This window comes from Apis mellifera, linkage group LG1, assembly GCF_003254395.2.
Source record: "Apis mellifera strain DH4 linkage group LG1, Amel_HAv3.1, whole genome shotgun sequence".
In the NCBI taxonomy this organism is placed as follows: Eukaryota; Metazoa; Arthropoda; class Insecta; order Hymenoptera; family Apidae; genus Apis; species Apis mellifera.
The window spans coordinates 2191780-2209775 of NC_037638.1; the positions used below are offsets into that span (position 1 = coordinate 2191780).

Genomic DNA, 17996 nt, shown 5'->3' on the forward strand with positions numbered 1-17996 from the left:
GATAATTTAATAAGAATTCTATTTTTGTAGTCATATCGTATGAAAGCATTGGCTACTTCAGAAGAATATAATTTAGAATCTTTGGTGGAAGGTCTCATTGAACAAAATTTATATATACCAAGTAGTATAAATACATCAACAAATTGTGAGTATATTAAAATTAAATTTTATTTTTGATAAAAATTTACAAATAAGAATACGTATAAATTATTCTTATTATAATTTTAGTTATATATTTTAAAGTATTATATTTTAAAGTATAACATCCTTTATGATATAATAAAACATATGATATAATAAAATATATTTATTATTTTATTAATTATTTTATAATTATTTTATTTTAATAATTAAATTATTCTTTAAAATATATGATATAAGATGGATTTAATAGGAGAAATATTTTAATGAAATAGAAAAATTTTTTAATAAAATAAAATTATAAAAAAAATTTTTATTTAATTATAATTTAATATCTATGATAAATAAAATACTTAATATATATAATAATAAGTTAATAATTTTTGTTTCTTCTTAAAATATTTCATAAATATAATACTGTTTTAAAAAATATAATAATATAAAATTTTATAATTAAATTACTTAATTTTTTAGTTTTTTTATATTTTTTTCTTCCTAAAATTATTTATCATGCATTTAATATGTATATAAATTAGTTATATATGACAACACACGCGCGCGTGCGCGCGCATATACATATAATTTAAAAAAATTAAATATTAAAAATATTTTTTATAATATATTTATTTTTTAAAAATAATTAATAAATAAATTTCTTACTAATGCAAATAAATTATTATATTATTTGAATAATATGCTTATTATTTATATTTATATAAATATAATTATACTATATTAAATAAAATAAATAAGATAATGAAGAAAATGTTAATAAGACTTAATGATTAAAATATTAAATAATAGCAATAAAAATAAGTTAAATATAAATATAATATGAAATATAAAAACTAAATATAATATGAAATAATAATTTATTTAATAAGATGAATGATTAATAAATATTATTAAAAGATAATTTAATTTTTATTAAAAAGCTATTTTCATTAAAATAAGAATTATTATGTATTATTATATTTATCTAAAATATTTCATTATATAGCAGATAATAAAAAAGAGTATTTAGATTTAAATAAAGTTAAAAAAAATAAAATATTGTATTATTTATTAAAAATCTTTTTATAAATTTTTGAGATTTTTTTCTTATTGCTTTCTTATTATAACGTATAAATAACAAAAAAAAATATAATAATATTAGTTCGTTAAATTTTAATAACCTTAAAAAAGAATAAGAAAAAAAAATGTTATGATAATATTAGGTTAGGTTTAAATTATATTTTAATTCTTTATCTTCGTTATCTAATATTTCATTATATTAAAGCTATTTTATAATTTTTTATAATTTTTTATCAATATTTCTATAATATCCTTAAGATTTATAAATATAAAATTGCATAAAGATATTATATCAGAATATATTTAAATTATATATAAAATATCTATAATCTGTGTAAAGTAAATAAAAATATTTGAATATTTACAGTTTTATTTATTTACAAGTTTTCAACATCAGACCCGAATATTATATACAGATGAATTATTTATGATATATACTATATCTACTATAAAAGTCACAAATTAGTCACATACATATATACATATATAAATTGTAAATCTAATACAAGAAGTAAATAAGTATGTATATATAATAATTTAAATTCATATAATTCAGATTTAAAATCTATAATTTGAATAGTTTTCTTAAGCATTTAAATTAAGAAAGAAATAATTATGGATTCAACATTATGTTTACCTTCGTCTAAAAAAGAGATTGAAGAATTAATTGAAAAAACAAAAGATTGGGCGCTCATGCATGGAATGTGCATGAGATCTAAACAAAATTTTAATAAAAATGTCCTACAATTTGCACCATTTATTCTAATGCCATCTCCATTTCCTAGAAAAGAATTTATAAATGCTTGTCAGATTCAAGTAATATTAAATATGCTTATACATAGAGTTGCTCAAGATTATAATTTTTTAAAAGAAACTTTAGAAGAAACTATTAAAGTTGATAATTTTACTAAAGAATTATTTGAAATCTGTAAAATTATAAACAATGAAGGAGGTTCAGTACAAAAAATATCTCTTGGTATATTACGTTCAGACTTAATGTTGGATACAACTTGTCCAGAAAAAGATAAAAATAAGAATATATATTGTTGTTGGAAACAAGTTGAAATAAATACAATTGCATCTGGCTTTGGTTGGTTAGGACCTGCTTCAACTGAATTACATAAGTTTGTTTTAAAAGAGCTTGGTTACCATAAAGAAATAAAAAATCTTCCAGAAAATAATGCATTACAAATAATATGTTCAAGTATGATTAAAGCATGGATGATGTATGGAAATCAACAGTATGTTTCTTATTAGTATTTTTAATAATAAAAAATTGAATTTGATATATAGTTAAATTTAAAAAAAATTTAATTAACATACTTTAATACACAATTTTATCTCTTGCAGAGCAGTAATTTTGTTTGTCATTGAAGATATTACATATAATATTTGTGATCAACGTTTTCATGAATTTGAAATTAGAAAACAAAATCCAAATGTCAGAATCATTCGTAGAAATTTAACACAATTAACAGCTACTGCTAAATTGGGCTACAAAAAAGAATTGATAGTAGATAATTATATTGTAGCTGTAGTGTATTACAGGTGTGGTTATGAACCTGGACAATATCACACACAAAAAGAATGGGAAGTAAGATTATTAATAGAAAGATCTTTAGCAATTAAGTGTCCTACTATTCAGTATCATTTAGCAGGAACTAAAAAAGTTCAACAGACTCTTGCAAAGCCAGGTGTAATTAGTAGATTTTTAAAAAATGAAAAAACATGTGCAGAGATTACAGAAATATTCACTGGTAAGTGAATTATTTTATTAGTAATATATGATATTGAAATATGAATTGAAATATTATATTATTTTGTATAGAACTTTATGGATTAGACTTTGATGAACATGGAGATGCTGCTATAGAAATGGGAATCTCAGATCCACATCGTTTTGTATTAAAACCTCAACGAGAAGGAGGTTGTAATAATAAATATGGATTAGATATAAAACATTTCTTAGAATCTGTAAAAAATAAGCAAGATAGAGTAGCTTGGATTCTTATGGATAAAATTCGTCCTCCAATTCATAAAAGTTATATGGTTAGACCTGAAATTAATATAGATACTGAAGTGCAAGAATTAGTTTCTGAATTAGGAATCTTTGGTGTTATAATAGCAGATGAAAATAATGTATATGTTAACAAACAAAGTGGTCATATGTTACGAACAAAGTTAGCTACTGCTAATGAAGGTGGTGTTGCAACAGGATTAGGTGCATGTGACAGTCCATTTTTAGTAGATTAAAAATGAAATCTTAACTATTAATAATACATAGAGTAATACATTAAAATTTTATTTTATTATAATGATTATATTGAACCATTAACTAATCAAATTTAATTAGTTTATATAGCATAATATTTATACATAATATTTCTAATATCCATTCTAACATCCATTTATATCATAAATAATTATTTATATATAAAATCCCCATTTAAATATTTTTTATATATCTTTTCTTTCAATATAAAGTTAATATTTTTTTATATTTTAATTTTACATTTATATTTCATACATAATACGTAATATATTATTAATATTTTTCTTCTGGGTAATATATATGTGTATTTATATATTATATTTTTTATGTTTATATTTATATATTTTATTTGATTAAATATTAAATTTTTTTAAATATTGATTAAATTGATTATAATGGATTATAAATATTTTATTATATCCTTTTAATTTTATAACATTATTATTATATTTTAATTAATAAAAATTTTTATATAAACAACATGTTTCAACAAATTTATATAGGCATAAATAATAAAATATTATTAATGTAATTATATTAAAATTAAAATTATATTAAAAAACAATATATAAAAAAAATATTTACTATATATTTAAAAAATGTATATTTTGTACAATTATATAATTTATATAATTATATAAAAAAATATGTGCAACAATTTTAATAAATTTTTGTATTTTCAATATGATGATTGATATCTTATATATTATAAATTTTATATAATTCTTAAAATATATATATTGTTAAATATTTACATATTTTCAAACAAATATATATAAATATAATTATTTATTTTATTTTTTTTTAAATCCTATATTTCCCAATCTAAAAAATCAATTTAAAAAAATCATTAAATGTATAAGAATAATATATATCATTAGGTTTTACTTTATTTAGATTATTTTTACAGCTTTACCAGATGTTGTACATGCTGTGGCAAAGTACGAAGTAAATCATGAACCAAGAGAAATTTTCTTTTTTCGAGAAGGTACCATAGTAATGTGGAATATTTCTGAAATTGAATGTGAAAATTTATTAGAATTCTTAAAAAAATATGAACAAAATCGTTACATGGATTTTGATGTACAATCTGAGAGTGAAGTGATGTGTTACAATTATGCAGAACATGGGTAATAATTTAAGAGATTCAAATTTCATTATTTTTACAATAATTTTATAATTTTATTTTTATATATGTAAAAACAGTATATTTATTTAAAATAAAATATTTTGCAGAAAAAAAAATCATATAAAAAATGGTAACATTATTTTAGCTTTAAATGCAACAAAAGTAGATAAATATACATTTTCTAATGCAATTGCACAATCAGTGAAATTAGGCATATGGGAAGCATCTTTAGATAATTATATAGATTCCATAGAATTTGTTACTGAAGATTTAAAAGCTGGTAAAAAATTAAAAATGACTCAACATGAAGTATTAAAAAAACAAGGAGAATTATTTGCATTGCGGCATTCTATTAATTTGAGCTCAGATTTATTAGATATTCCAGATTTCTATTGGGAAAGGGAAGATTTAGAACAACTTTATCAGGAAACTTGTTCATATTTTAATATTGCAAAACGCACAAAAGTAAGTATAAAAAATTATTAAATTAATTATTTAATATAAATAAAATATAAAAAATTCTAATATAATAAAAAATAAATGATTCTTTATATCAAAATATATAAAATGTAAAATATAGAATGAAAATTTTTCATGGTATTTCAAGATAAATACTTATATAATACTTATATAAAGTTAATTTTATTTTATAGGTAATAAATGAAAAATTAAATCATTGTGTGGAGCTTGTAGCAATTTTATCTTCACATTTAAGCGATCGCCATCATATTCGTTTAGAATGGATGATTATTATTCTTATCATGGTTGAAGTTGTTTTTGAAATATTACATTATATTGATAAGTATCTTTCATAATGTAATTATATATAAAATAATTGATAATAATAATTAATAGCAGTCATTATGTATTTAATTGTAAAAAAATAGATATATAAAAATAAAATTTATATTATTGGAAAAAAAAAATTTTTTAATTTTATAAATTGTGTATTTATTAGTATTAATATATTCATTTTATAATATTTCTTTTATTTTTTTGCATTGTCTTTTTACTATTATGATGAAATATATTTAATTAAGTTAAATATAAATATTATCTTCAATTTTTACATAAAATTTAGTTAATATCAATAGGTTTGAAATACCATGTTTCAATAATTGTAATATAAAACAAAGACACTTATTCTATATTATATAATTGTTATTCACAATTGTTATCATATATCTTTATTTACATTAATGAAAATTATAAAAATATATTTTTAAATTAAATTATATTATTTATTATTAATCAAAACTTAGCTTTCATAATTTTATATAATATATACATAAATAATATATACATAATATATATACATAAATAATATATACATTTTTAATATATACATTTTAAAGTAATACTCTGTAATATTATATATAATATATAGTTACATATGTATATGAATATATATGTATATATAAAATATATACGCTATATACGCTATATATAAAATAATTGAATGAAATTTTTAGTTTTTTATGCAATTTAAACTTATTAAATATTTTTTTCAACATTAATTTGTTTTTTTATTTAGTTTAAAACTTTCAGAACATATATAAATGTAAAATTTCTTTCACGAACAATATAAAATGAACGAAATTAAAAATTATTTTTACGAGATTATATTAATTATATAGAACAGAAATAAATAAAAAACAAATATCTGTTGCTTTAGTTTTTGTTTTTTTTTTAATTCAATAGTAATACTGTATCATAGGTACATAGGTAACTGAATTTTTTAGTTAGATACATCCCTGTGAATTGTACGCACCCTTCTGCGCTTGTATCGAAAGTGAAACGGAATTGTAAAGCCAGTATCAGCTATAATAGTACCCACTTGTCGGATAGCTAGTACCGTGGCAAGTTCAATTCTGTGCTCATTTATTTCTTCATCCAATAATATCTTAGATAATTATTGAAATTATATTATGCATTTTGTAATTCTTTATAAATCATTTAATCATTTATGATTATGTTAATTCGAAGCAGTTATTCACTTGTAAATTACATATTACACGTTAAAGTATATTTATGTAAGTATAAATATATTCACATAGTTTGAAATAGTTTTCATATCAAAATTAAATTTCACTTATAAATAGTTATGATAAGCGTTTAAATTAATACACATAAACGAATCATATTAATTTAAAATATTAAACATCATATGTTTAATTTACGTTTGTTTTTATCTCTACATGTATATATTCAAAATTATGCGGGTCTAGTAATCATTATTAAACCGTAAAAAAAAAAAAAAGAAGAAAAAAGAAAAATTGAATCTTTATTTTAATTTTTTCTTCTCTAAAATTTCTTATATATTTTATATAATATGATATATAAATTTAAACAGAAATTAAAATTCAAATCAAAATGTTTTATATCAAACATATCATTAAATAATAATATATTAATTAAAACTATATGTAATTTATTGCATTAATGATGAATATATTCATGTGTGTTTTTGCTCTTTGTGTAAAAGAATTCTATTTACCGCAATCCTGTGAGTAATAATGGCATGCGTCACGAGCTTCGATTGATCGCCTGTTAACGTAGGACTTCCGCGCTCATTTTTTTTTATTCAGTTACGATACGATTGCCACGCGTCACAAATTTCTTCCTCTCTGTTCCACTTTTTGTACTTTTTTTCTTTCAACAAATGCATCATTATTTAGATAATATACTATAGTTAATGAGCCAATTTTTGTTAATTCATTTATAACTTTTTCTTTTATTATTCATTTTTGCTTTTATGTAAGTACATATGTTTTTGATTTATTTAAAATAACAAATAATTACATTTAAGAATTAAAATAATTCAAAAATAAATAAATACTACATTTTAAAAAATCGTAACGATTTTAGATATTACAATTTCTTTTATATTTTTAGTAATTTTATTTTCTACAACAATTTCATAAATTATTTATTCGCTATATTCATTTTGTACTTTTTCTTTTGAATATCTTATGAAATTAAAATCTTTTGTAAATTTAATATATTGTTACGTTGATATGTTAAGAAAGTAAGAATCGTTGTAGGTATGAACCACATTGAAATATCGATTTAGGTCCAAATATAGTTTCCCTTTAGCTACTTAAATAATATAGGAACGGAAGTATAGTAAATACTTGTTGCGCATCTATTTTGAGCGGAAACTGTTCTTTTAAACTTTAATTTTATCTAAGTAGTTTTTCCATTATACGTTATTAACATTTTTCAATATTAAATTATAATTAAATAATCAGATATTTAATAAATTATATAAATTATTAAATTTATTATATTATTATAATAAATTATTAATAATATTAAATTATTACATATAGAATATTTATAGAATAGTATTTATTCTATAAAAACTAATTTAATTCTTTTTATGAATTCTTTTTATAATATTTTAATAATAAAACTTTTTAATCAAATTTTCATAAATTTTTTGATATTTTTGATATCATTAAATCATTAAATCAAATAATAATTTTATTTTATTAAAAAATTAAGAAGAAATCGAAAGTTGAAGTATTAATTATTAATATAAAATAATATAATTTTTCAATACAATTATTTTTTTCTTACATATATATATATTTATTTGCTTTAAATTTTTTTTTATAAAGCAGTTTATTAAATTAAAAAACTGCTTTTTGATGTTTAAAAAATATATAAATTTATTAGCTAATTCTTCAAATTTTTTAAACAAATTGTAAGAATTGAAAAATGCAAATTACACAGATGTCAGGAATTCCAATATAATAATGGAATGTAAAGAATTGTTAAATATAATATGAAACATACAATTTTTAATTTGAAAGGAAAAATTTATTTAAATTTATTTAAACGGATAGAAATATTATACTCGATACAAGATATATATATCAGATGTAATCAAAGTGATTCATATATATATCACAAAGTTTATTAATTCTTTTTATAAAATTTAAATTTTTTGATACTATCATTATAGAAAATTTAATTATTATGAAATTAAAAATTATTATGAAAATAAATCATGATATAGCATAAAATCATACAGAGTAAAAATGATATATATGAAATACAATATGTGATATAACAATTGATTCGTTTTAATGTACAAAGAATTACGAAAAAAAATATAAAAATTATTTTGCAAAAGTTACTATTATTTATAAAAATTATTTGATTAACATTTTTTATATATTATATTCTACGATTCTAATATCAAATTGTAATTGATTGCATATTTTTATTCTCTAGACTGATGTATATTAAAAAATATTCATAATATATTTAAATTAATTTCAAAAGCGTATTAAATTGAAAAATGGATATGACAGTAAAGGATATAAGTGGAGGAACCAGATGGGTCTGTCCAAATGATAGACATCTATCATTGAGAGCAAAGTAAGCATCAATATATTTTCAATATACATATCTATAATGTATATAAATATATATAATATTAAACATTAATATTTATAATAATTAAATAGATAATATGATTTGTATTGTATAATATGAATTATTTTTCTATTTCATTTAAATTTTTTCACATAATGATTTTATTAATAACATAAATACATATATATATTAATAAAATAAATGTAATAGATTGCAAACAGGTTGGTCTGTAAAAACTGCCTCTCTAGATTCAAAATGGGGTACATTTTCTAATTCTTATATAAGTGGCACAAATAGATGTGCACAATCATTTGTACTTAGTGAAGAAGAACAACAAACAATTATACAGGTAAATTTTATAAATATAACTTATTTTTTATTTTAACTTGTCATGAGATAAGTTAATGAAATTTAAGATCAATGAGAAATTTAAAATATTAAAAATATTAAATCATACCATTTTTTTTTTAATTCTTCAATAATTTTTTTTTTAAATATTAATTCAATGCTTACATTGATTTTTAATTTTATTCAATTTTTATGGAATATTCGTAAATTTATTATTTTTTTATTTTTCGATAATATAAGGTAATTCAGAGAGCAGAAGCTTTAAATTTATCAGAACAAGAAAGGATTGGCCGATTAGTAGAGAAATTAGAGAATATGAAACGCAATGTCTGTATTGTAACTACAACAAGATTAAATGAAAAGAAAAGATGTAGCAGCAGATGTTTCAATAGCGCACACTGTGTATGCTCTTGCGCCCTTTGCGGTGAAAAATTTGGTGCAGTATTAGGTGCATCGGCAAATCTTTGTAAAGATTGTCGAAGATACATATGTCAGAAATGCGGTATCGAATTGAACTCAACATTTTCGAATCTTTCCACGACGAGAGAAAAAATGCAAGAGAGAATAATCATGCAACGAATCGTTAGAAGATCGAGCAGCAATCAGAGACAATATCTTTGTCGAATTTGTGCCGAGACGAGAGAAATGTGGAAAAAAAGTGGAGCTTGGTTTATCAAAGGAATGCCAAAGTACATTTTACCGGAGAAAAAGGTTGACAAATGAAAAATGAGAAAAAAAAAGAATTCATCAAAATATTATATATTTATCATAATACTACATATATAATATGCATTTCTTAAAATTGCAGGAACGAGGATGGTCACGATCTATTCATAAAACATCTACTTGGACAATCGGAGGTAATAAATCCGTCGAATCTACCGAATTACAAGATTCTTCTTCCGATGAAGAAGCGACGAGACGGCTTGCTTTAGCGCAAGGACAATCTAATTCATTTCTTAATTTACAAAAAAGTCAAGATAGTAGTAGCAAAACTCATTTAACGTTATTAAATACTACAACAAACAACAATACATCCAAGTCACCGGGGCAACGATCAAACGCTTCCTCACCGTTAAATAATCGAGAAGAACATTCAGATCAATTAAACAGATCTACCCTTTCCATTATCTCTCAATGCAGTCGCCTTTCGCCATCTCCCACCAGTCCTCGTTCACGGATAAACAGAAGAACCAGTTCCAATGAGTTTCAAATTGAGCAACACGTATCATTCGAGGATGAAATTAACGATGAAAAAAGTAAAAAATTTGATGACATTAACGAAACTGTTGGTCATAAATCAGAGTTCAATTTATGCGATCAATTGAAAAGTTCTCAGGTACAATCTTCCAGGTGCGTAAAAGTGATAGAGATAAGAGAGTAGAAGTTTAGGTGATATCAATTGATACTTTACAGATCAAATTTTACAACAGTTTCAACGATACCGACAACGACAATCACGTCAACGGAACAAATCTCAGAACAATCCCAGATTCACGAAAAATATGTAGATCTGAAAAAAAACCGATCCTATTTAGAACAAGAACACAGTTTTTCACATCATCGTAGTAACAATCAAACCGAATTAATACGACAACAAATACCAGATCATGGTAAATATATAATCAAACAACTTGTGAATCGCAATAAAAATCTTGATAAAGTCTAGATGCAACACGCGAATCTTATCCTATGAAACTATATACATTCATGATTACTAAAATAAACAGTTTGAAAAATGAATCAGAAAATTTTATTTAATATCGATAAGAATAAAGTAATTTTAAAAATTATATTTTTCAAAACAGAAACGAGACAAAATTATGGAACTCTCGAAATTTCTTTACGATATGATCCAATAATTCAGTGCCTCCAATGCAAAGTAGAACGAGCACGAGGTTTACAGCCAATGGATATTTATGATCTCGCTGATCCATTTTGTAAGCTCAATATATTACCGGTAAATTCAATTGCGATTACGAAACGGCTTCGAACGAAGACAATCCACAAAACCCGGGATCCAGAATTTAACGAGACTCTCAACTTTTATGGAACAACGGAAACTGATGTACGAAAAGTGAAAATTCTTCAGATAATTAAATAATATGGAAAATATCATGAAATTAAACGAAAAAAAAAAAAAAAATAAATTAATATTTCATGATAGATATGGAATGGCAAAGCATTGCACATCTTGATTCTTCAGGACGATCCAGCGGGTCAAGATTTTCTAGGAGAAGCAAGATTTCTTCTGCGTGAATTACAACCACATCAAATAAAGCATTATAATGTTCCATTACAGGATCACTATCCAGTATGTATAAAAAAAAATATTAAAAAAATAATATTTGTCTCCATGGTATTGTAAAAGTTATTCTTGATCAAACGATGGTATAGATTAATTTATTTTCTTATAATAAATATTTTATAACATTTCATTTTATAATATATATTAATATCGAGTATTATTATTATTGATTGAAATATAATTAAACAATAATTAAATTATAATAAAATATTTAACAAAATGTCAATCTTTAAAAGTAAATAATTTAATTTTGCTATAAAAGATTATTACGAAGTTTATATTTGACGAGTTCTTTTTTTCAAATACCAAAAAGAAACGAATTTTTTAATATTTTTTAATATTTGATATATCTGCTAAATTTTCTGCTTCGAATTGATATATTTTGTTAATTATTTTCTTTTATATATAAAATTTTACTGATTTTTAATGATTAATGATCTTAATAAACATAATTATTTTTCGCGTTTTAAATTTTTCGCGACGGTCGACTTTACTTACGTTATTGCAGACACTAAGATATAAGAGCTCGACGTTGGCATAGGTGGACAACGAAGAAGCAGCTTGGGGCGTATTTTCCAGTGGACGAGGACAGATTCAAGTGAGTCTAAGTTACTGTACAAGGCGGCGAGCATTGATAGTTACAATTCATCGAGCTATAAATCTTCTTCCTATGGATAGTAACGGATTTTCTGATCCATTTGTCAAGTTGTGCCTTATAGAAAATGTGACAAACAATCATCGTCAACGTATTTTCGATTATTCAATTGCTCGTATTACCGGTAAAAAGCTAATACCAAAAAAAATCACAAGTCGTAATGCGCAAAATACAACAATTAAATGGAAAACATTAAACCCAGAATGGAATGAAGAATTCACTTTTACTGCTCGATTAACAGATCTTATGAAATTAACATTATATCTCACAATATGGGATAAGGATTTTGGCAAGAATAATGATTATCTTGGTAATGCACTACGTATTTTTTTTTTTAATTTAATAATTATATTCTTACATATTATATTGAAAAAAGAAAATTTATACAGAGTATGGCATGTAACTACTTTGATCATTTTGTAAATAATTTTAATAAAAAATAACTTTCTCATAAGAATTAAATAATTTAGATTTTTTATAAAAAAAATTATCAATGGAATCGATTAATATAATAAAAAAATATATAATTTAAAAAAATATACGTGATCTTTATTTGTTTGCATTCAATTGTAAAAAAAACTATTTATGTTAAATTATATATCCTTCAAAATCATTCAACTTTTATTTGAAATATTTTTCATTAAAATTATTATTTATAAAATAATCAAAATAGTTTTAGTCCTATGCCTTATTCTATATACATTTATTATAGTAATATCTTTCATATTTTTATTTAGGTGGACTTGAATTAAGTCGTAATAGTAAAGGAGCACGATTACGACATTGGATAGATGTAATCAAATTTCCGGATCATCGTCATCAAGCTTGGCATAATTTAATTGATACTATTTTGCCTATAGAATAATTTATATTTCTATTTTTATTATATAGTATATAATTCAAAATGTTTTAATCAATATATTCGATATGCATAATATTCTGCAAAATATAATTTATTTACATATGATCAATAATATTGCTCAAAATGTTATTTGAAAAAAAAATTAACACAAAAATAAAATATTATATTATATATGGGAAATGTTATTATTTTATATCTTATATTTGATTTAATATTATTAATATTTTTAAGAGAAATATAATAGAAAAATTAAAAAGATTTCATTTCTTATTATAAAGATGTTTGAAAAGTTTTTTCTAAATTATTGACTAAGTATTTTCTAAATTATAAATTTAATATATATTTAATCATTTTCAGTTTCACTAGAATCTTCTTCAGCTTCTTCCAACCATTTAATAAATGGTTTTATAGCAGTTCTTACATTATTTTTTTGAAATTCAAAAGAATCAATGCCTTTATCATCAGATTCATACCATTCTAAAATTTTTTCTTCTGATAATATATCTTTATCGTAAAGCATATGTAACAAATGTTGTAAAAATGGTAATAATTCTTGAGTTGTACTTGCTATCTCTTCTATTGCATGTAAACAATCATCTTGCGCATCTTCTGTTTTAATATAATTTGAGATAATTGGATAAAAATATGTTACCATAATTTTTAAATTTTTTTGATAATTTTGATTAGTTGCAGTTTCTTTCTTCTCTGATAGATAATGAAAAGGCAAACTTAATATGGCTTTAATAACATTATATGTTACTTCGTTCATGGTAATGTTGTATGCATATCTTGATGAATTTATTTCTAAAATTAAATTATCACAGTTAAGTCTATCTTGAAAACCTCGTAGTAAACTATCAATAACTTCAGATAAGAACATATTTGTATCATCTGGAATTGGTGAATTACATTCAGAAGCTTCATCAATACTTGATGTATCTGTAGAATAATTATCACATTCTATCATATCATAATTCTTGAAAAATTGAAATTCATTATCTTTATCAATTTCTGATATTTTTTTTATAGAAATTTTATTATTCTTTGATTCTATAATAGAATCAATATATTCTATTTGAGAATCAATAATTGTTTTAGGACATATTATACATCCATTTATTTGCGCATTTTGTTTAATAATACAATCTGAAAATACTATACTGTTTGTAATACAACAATTATCTTCAATTTTATTATTTAATAAAATATAAGAATTCTTAATTGTTACATTAGAGCCGACTAAACAATTATTTCCAATAATTGATCTTGTAACAAAAGTATCATTTCCAAGTATACTATTTTGGCATAATATGCTATCTTTTTCTAATATACAACCTTTAGCAAGAGTTGCACTTCTATGTTTATATGTGCATCTTGGCATATAAATAAAATCTTTTAAAAATGGAATAGCATTTGGTGTAAGTGGAAAACTATGTCTGTTCAAAATATCTCTGTTCAGAATGTGATATGCATTCCATGATACAATTGGCAAACTATAGTCTTTAGGATTTAATTGTTGCCAATAAATTCGAGAGTTCAAAATTTCTTCATTTATCAATACTCCGCGAATGAAATCTTCCATTGTCTGTCAATAAAAAACATAAGAATTATTATTTATTATTCTATAATAATTCTTTTTTAATTATATTTATAAAAATTTAAACAAATATTTAATATCATCATAAATACGTTTAAAAAAAATTTATTATAATTATCATATATATGTTTAAAAGAATTAATTTTTTTAAATTATATTATATTGTATTTTAAATTATATTATATATTACTTACTTGAAAGTCAAAATTATCAGAAAATAATGGAAGTACAGATGGAGAACATAAATAAACATGAGTATCCAAAAAACAAGTGTTAATTTCAATTTCACTATGATTCAAAAACCAATTTAATTCTAATTTCACTTTTTTTTCATCATTTCTTAGTTTACTATAATGTAGAATTTTTTTACTGCTTTTATCAGAAACTATTAAACATGTTTCCTGTTTTAAAAAGGATTGATTTATAGAACCAATATTTCTTAGCACCATAGTCATTGTTGCACCTTTATCTTCTTTTAGTTTTGTACAATGATTTATTAAGAGATTTGTAAGATTAGCATTAATAAATGCATCTCCTCTTATAAGTATAAAATGACTACGTATTGAACCTTTTGTATCAATATCTCTAAGAGCATCTCCAAGAGAAGTACAAACATCCGATACAATTAAAGAAATTGATATTTTTGACCAATTTTTATGTTTGATATATTTTTTTATTAAATCCACATATTTACTGCAATAAAGAAATAATTCTTGCACTCTAGATTTAATAAGAGTTTCCACTAAATAATCTAAAAGTGGAATATTTATTATGGGCATTAATATTCTTGGAAATATATCTTGTACTGGTGTTAAATTTGTTAAAAAATCATCTGCAAGTACTACAGCTTGTACAATTTCTTTCTTTCCCATTTTTGTACTCATTTTATTATTCAAATTTTGTGTAATCTTTAAAAAATAATTAGTACAAGATATTCATTATATAAGATACAAAATAATATTATTTACTAAGAATTTTCAATTATATATTTTTATATTTTTTTAAGTAATAAAATTTGTTCTGTTTACTTAACTTATAATTATAAATAATTATTTTTTCTTTTTTTTTTTATTATTTTTTTATTGTTCAAAATATAAACAACTCGATATATAAATCATGTTTAATATAGATCTGTTATTACTGATCATTATTATCATTAGACCATTGAAATACAAAATAATATAATGTTAATGTAAACATTAAAAAGAAAGGCTTCCCAATTTTATAAAATATTTATTTATGATATTTAAATTTATTTGTTTATATTTAAATAATTTTATTCTAACCTATTATTGATGTTAATGTTATATTGTTATATTGTATCGTTTGGAATTGGAATTATTAAAATAGTAAAAGTTACGAGTTCTCAAGTCATGAAATAGAAAAAATATTGTATGATAAACTTATTTTATACCACACTTTAAAATACAAATATAACTATTCCGTGAATGTAACAATTACAAATTGCAGCCAATACATATACATACATATACATATACATATATGTATACACATATGTATAATTTATTCTTCGCCTATGTTTAATATAACATTTTTAAATTAAATATAATAATTATTCTATCTATTGAAAAACTTATTAAATCGTAAAATATGTCAATGAAAGAACTGGCTAAGGTAATTTTTATTATATTTTATTAAAAAATAATTAATAATTTTCTATTTAAAATTAACCTCAAATAAATATCGTATATTTATATGTTATCCATATATATATTTATTTATTATATTTGTAAGAAAAAAATATTATTTTAGAATTATTTCAATAATTTCAAAATATTTTATAATGCTAATAATTATATATATAAGTTTTTATGAATCATACATATGAAAGTGTTATGAAACTCAAAATTTTAGCGTTTATATTATATGCCAAAACCAACTCGATGGTCAAAAGGAATTGGTGCAGAATTACCACAAGAATATAAAAAGTTTTGGAGAGAATGGAAAATACAAATACCGACTGCTGTACATTATATAAAGCAAGAGGGCAAATATGTAAGAAATGAAGAAACAGAAGAAGTGTAAATAACTAATGATATATTAGTATAATAATAAATTTCTTAAATCTTTTTTTTAGTAAAAAAATGATTAAAATTGATTTTCTTATTGAATTAAAATATTAATGTATTATATATCAATAATAATTTTTTTCTTATATTAATGATATTTAATATCTTTATTATTATTATAAACTTAGTATTATTAAATAAATTTTAATTTTTAGATATCCAGTCCAAAATATACCATTACCATTATTATATCCTAAAGAATTTCATCAAGGTATATGGGGTGGTGAAGCTGTAATACAAGGTTTTACAAAAAAAAATAAATATGCTCGCAGACACCCTCATTTTTGGTTTCCTACACTTAAGAAATCTGTGGTTTATAGTGAAGTATTAGACACATATTTGAGTGTTGTTATCACCAATAGAACTATTGATTTAATTAATGAACATTATGGTTTTGATCATTATTTATTAAAGGTATATTGTTTATTTGTAAGAAATATTTACATATTTCAAATATTTTATATTTTATCATTTACAGACTCCTGCCTGCGATTTAAAGTCTGAACTAGCACTAAAAATAAAACGTCAAATACTTTTATCATTGGCCGACAAAACTTTATATCCAAATGATGTTGTCAAAAGAGAGGAAATTTATACTAAATATAAAGAATATTTAACACCAGTAATTAATATTTAATTAATTAAAATTATTATTTTAATTAATTTTTAATATTTAATTAATATATTAAATGATATATGTATATTTATAGTATACACGAGAAGAAATTGAATGGTATGGTTTAACATTTAAGGAAGCTTGTAAAAAATGGATAAAACAGAAAGAACAAGTAAAGAAAATACAACCTTTAAAACTTCAATTTAGATCTGAGTTAATTGCTAAACTTAAAGAAGAAGAAGTTGAAAAAGCAAAAAAAACTTTAGAAGAGTATGTTTAATAAATTACGTTTTTATTTAATTTTATATTTAATGAAAAAAGGAAAAAAAAATAATAGAAAATTTTTTATTTTATTTTATTAACGAAAGTTATTCTCACAGGTCTTCAACATGGAAATTAAACTGGAATCCTTTTACGAGTTCAAAATCGGAATAATATATCTATTATATTGTATAATATAATTAAATAAAATGAGAGAATTTAATTATAGAGTAATTAGTAAAAATTAATTGATATAT

The 17996-nt window shown here is 21.3% G+C and overlaps 4 protein-coding genes across 5 annotated transcripts; 3 read left to right on the forward strand and 1 right to left on the reverse strand.

The window, feature by feature from the left end:
- Positions 1-30: 30 nt before the first annotated feature.
- Positions 31-5542, forward strand: LOC412610 (glutathione synthetase). Of its 2 annotated transcripts, none has more exons than XM_026442190.1 (7): positions 31-145; positions 1583-2456; positions 2566-2972; positions 3044-3436; positions 4398-4617; positions 4724-5081; positions 5270-5542. In XM_026442190.1, the coding sequence occupies exons 2-7, from the start codon at positions 1831-1833 to the stop codon at positions 5429-5431; spliced, it is 2166 nt and encodes a 721-aa protein (XP_026297975.1). In that variant the 5' UTR covers positions 31-145; positions 1583-1830; the 3' UTR covers positions 5432-5542. The 2 variants fall into 2 exon arrangements, with proteins under 2 accessions (XP_026297975.1, XP_026297982.1); XM_026442197.1 differs by having other exon boundaries at positions 3044-3142.
- A 737-nt stretch (positions 5543-6279) lies between these two features.
- LOC413784 (rabphilin) lies at positions 6280-13252 on the forward strand. Its single transcript, XM_026445497.1, has 10 exons — positions 6280-6649; positions 8859-9005; positions 9213-9351; positions 9591-10061; positions 10159-10703; positions 10767-10963; positions 11159-11418; positions 11518-11664; positions 12200-12623; positions 13051-13252. Exons 2-10 carry the CDS (start codon positions 8926-8928, stop codon positions 13176-13178), a joined length of 2391 nt encoding a protein of 796 aa, XP_026301282.1. The 5' UTR covers positions 6280-6649; positions 8859-8925; the 3' UTR covers positions 13179-13252.
- Positions 13253-13254: 2 nt separating this feature from the next.
- On the reverse strand, positions 13255-15968 carry LOC102655618 (translation initiation factor eIF-2B subunit epsilon). Its single transcript, XM_026445525.1, has 2 exons — positions 14967-15968; positions 13255-14760 (listed from the first exon to the last, which is right to left on the reverse strand). Exons 1-2 carry the CDS (start codon positions 15654-15656, stop codon positions 13519-13521), a joined length of 1932 nt encoding a protein of 643 aa, XP_026301310.1. The 5' UTR covers positions 15657-15968; the 3' UTR covers positions 13255-13518.
- A 279-nt stretch (positions 15969-16247) lies between these two features.
- On the forward strand, positions 16248-17973 carry LOC412473 (39S ribosomal protein L28, mitochondrial). The gene is made up of 6 exons (XM_395930.6): positions 16248-16407; positions 16648-16814; positions 17018-17276; positions 17341-17484; positions 17573-17748; positions 17859-17973. The coding sequence occupies exons 1-6, from the start codon at positions 16384-16386 to the stop codon at positions 17911-17913; spliced, it is 825 nt and encodes a 274-aa protein (XP_395930.3). The 5' UTR covers positions 16248-16383; the 3' UTR covers positions 17914-17973.
- The last annotated feature ends 23 nt before the right edge of the window (positions 17974-17996 follow it).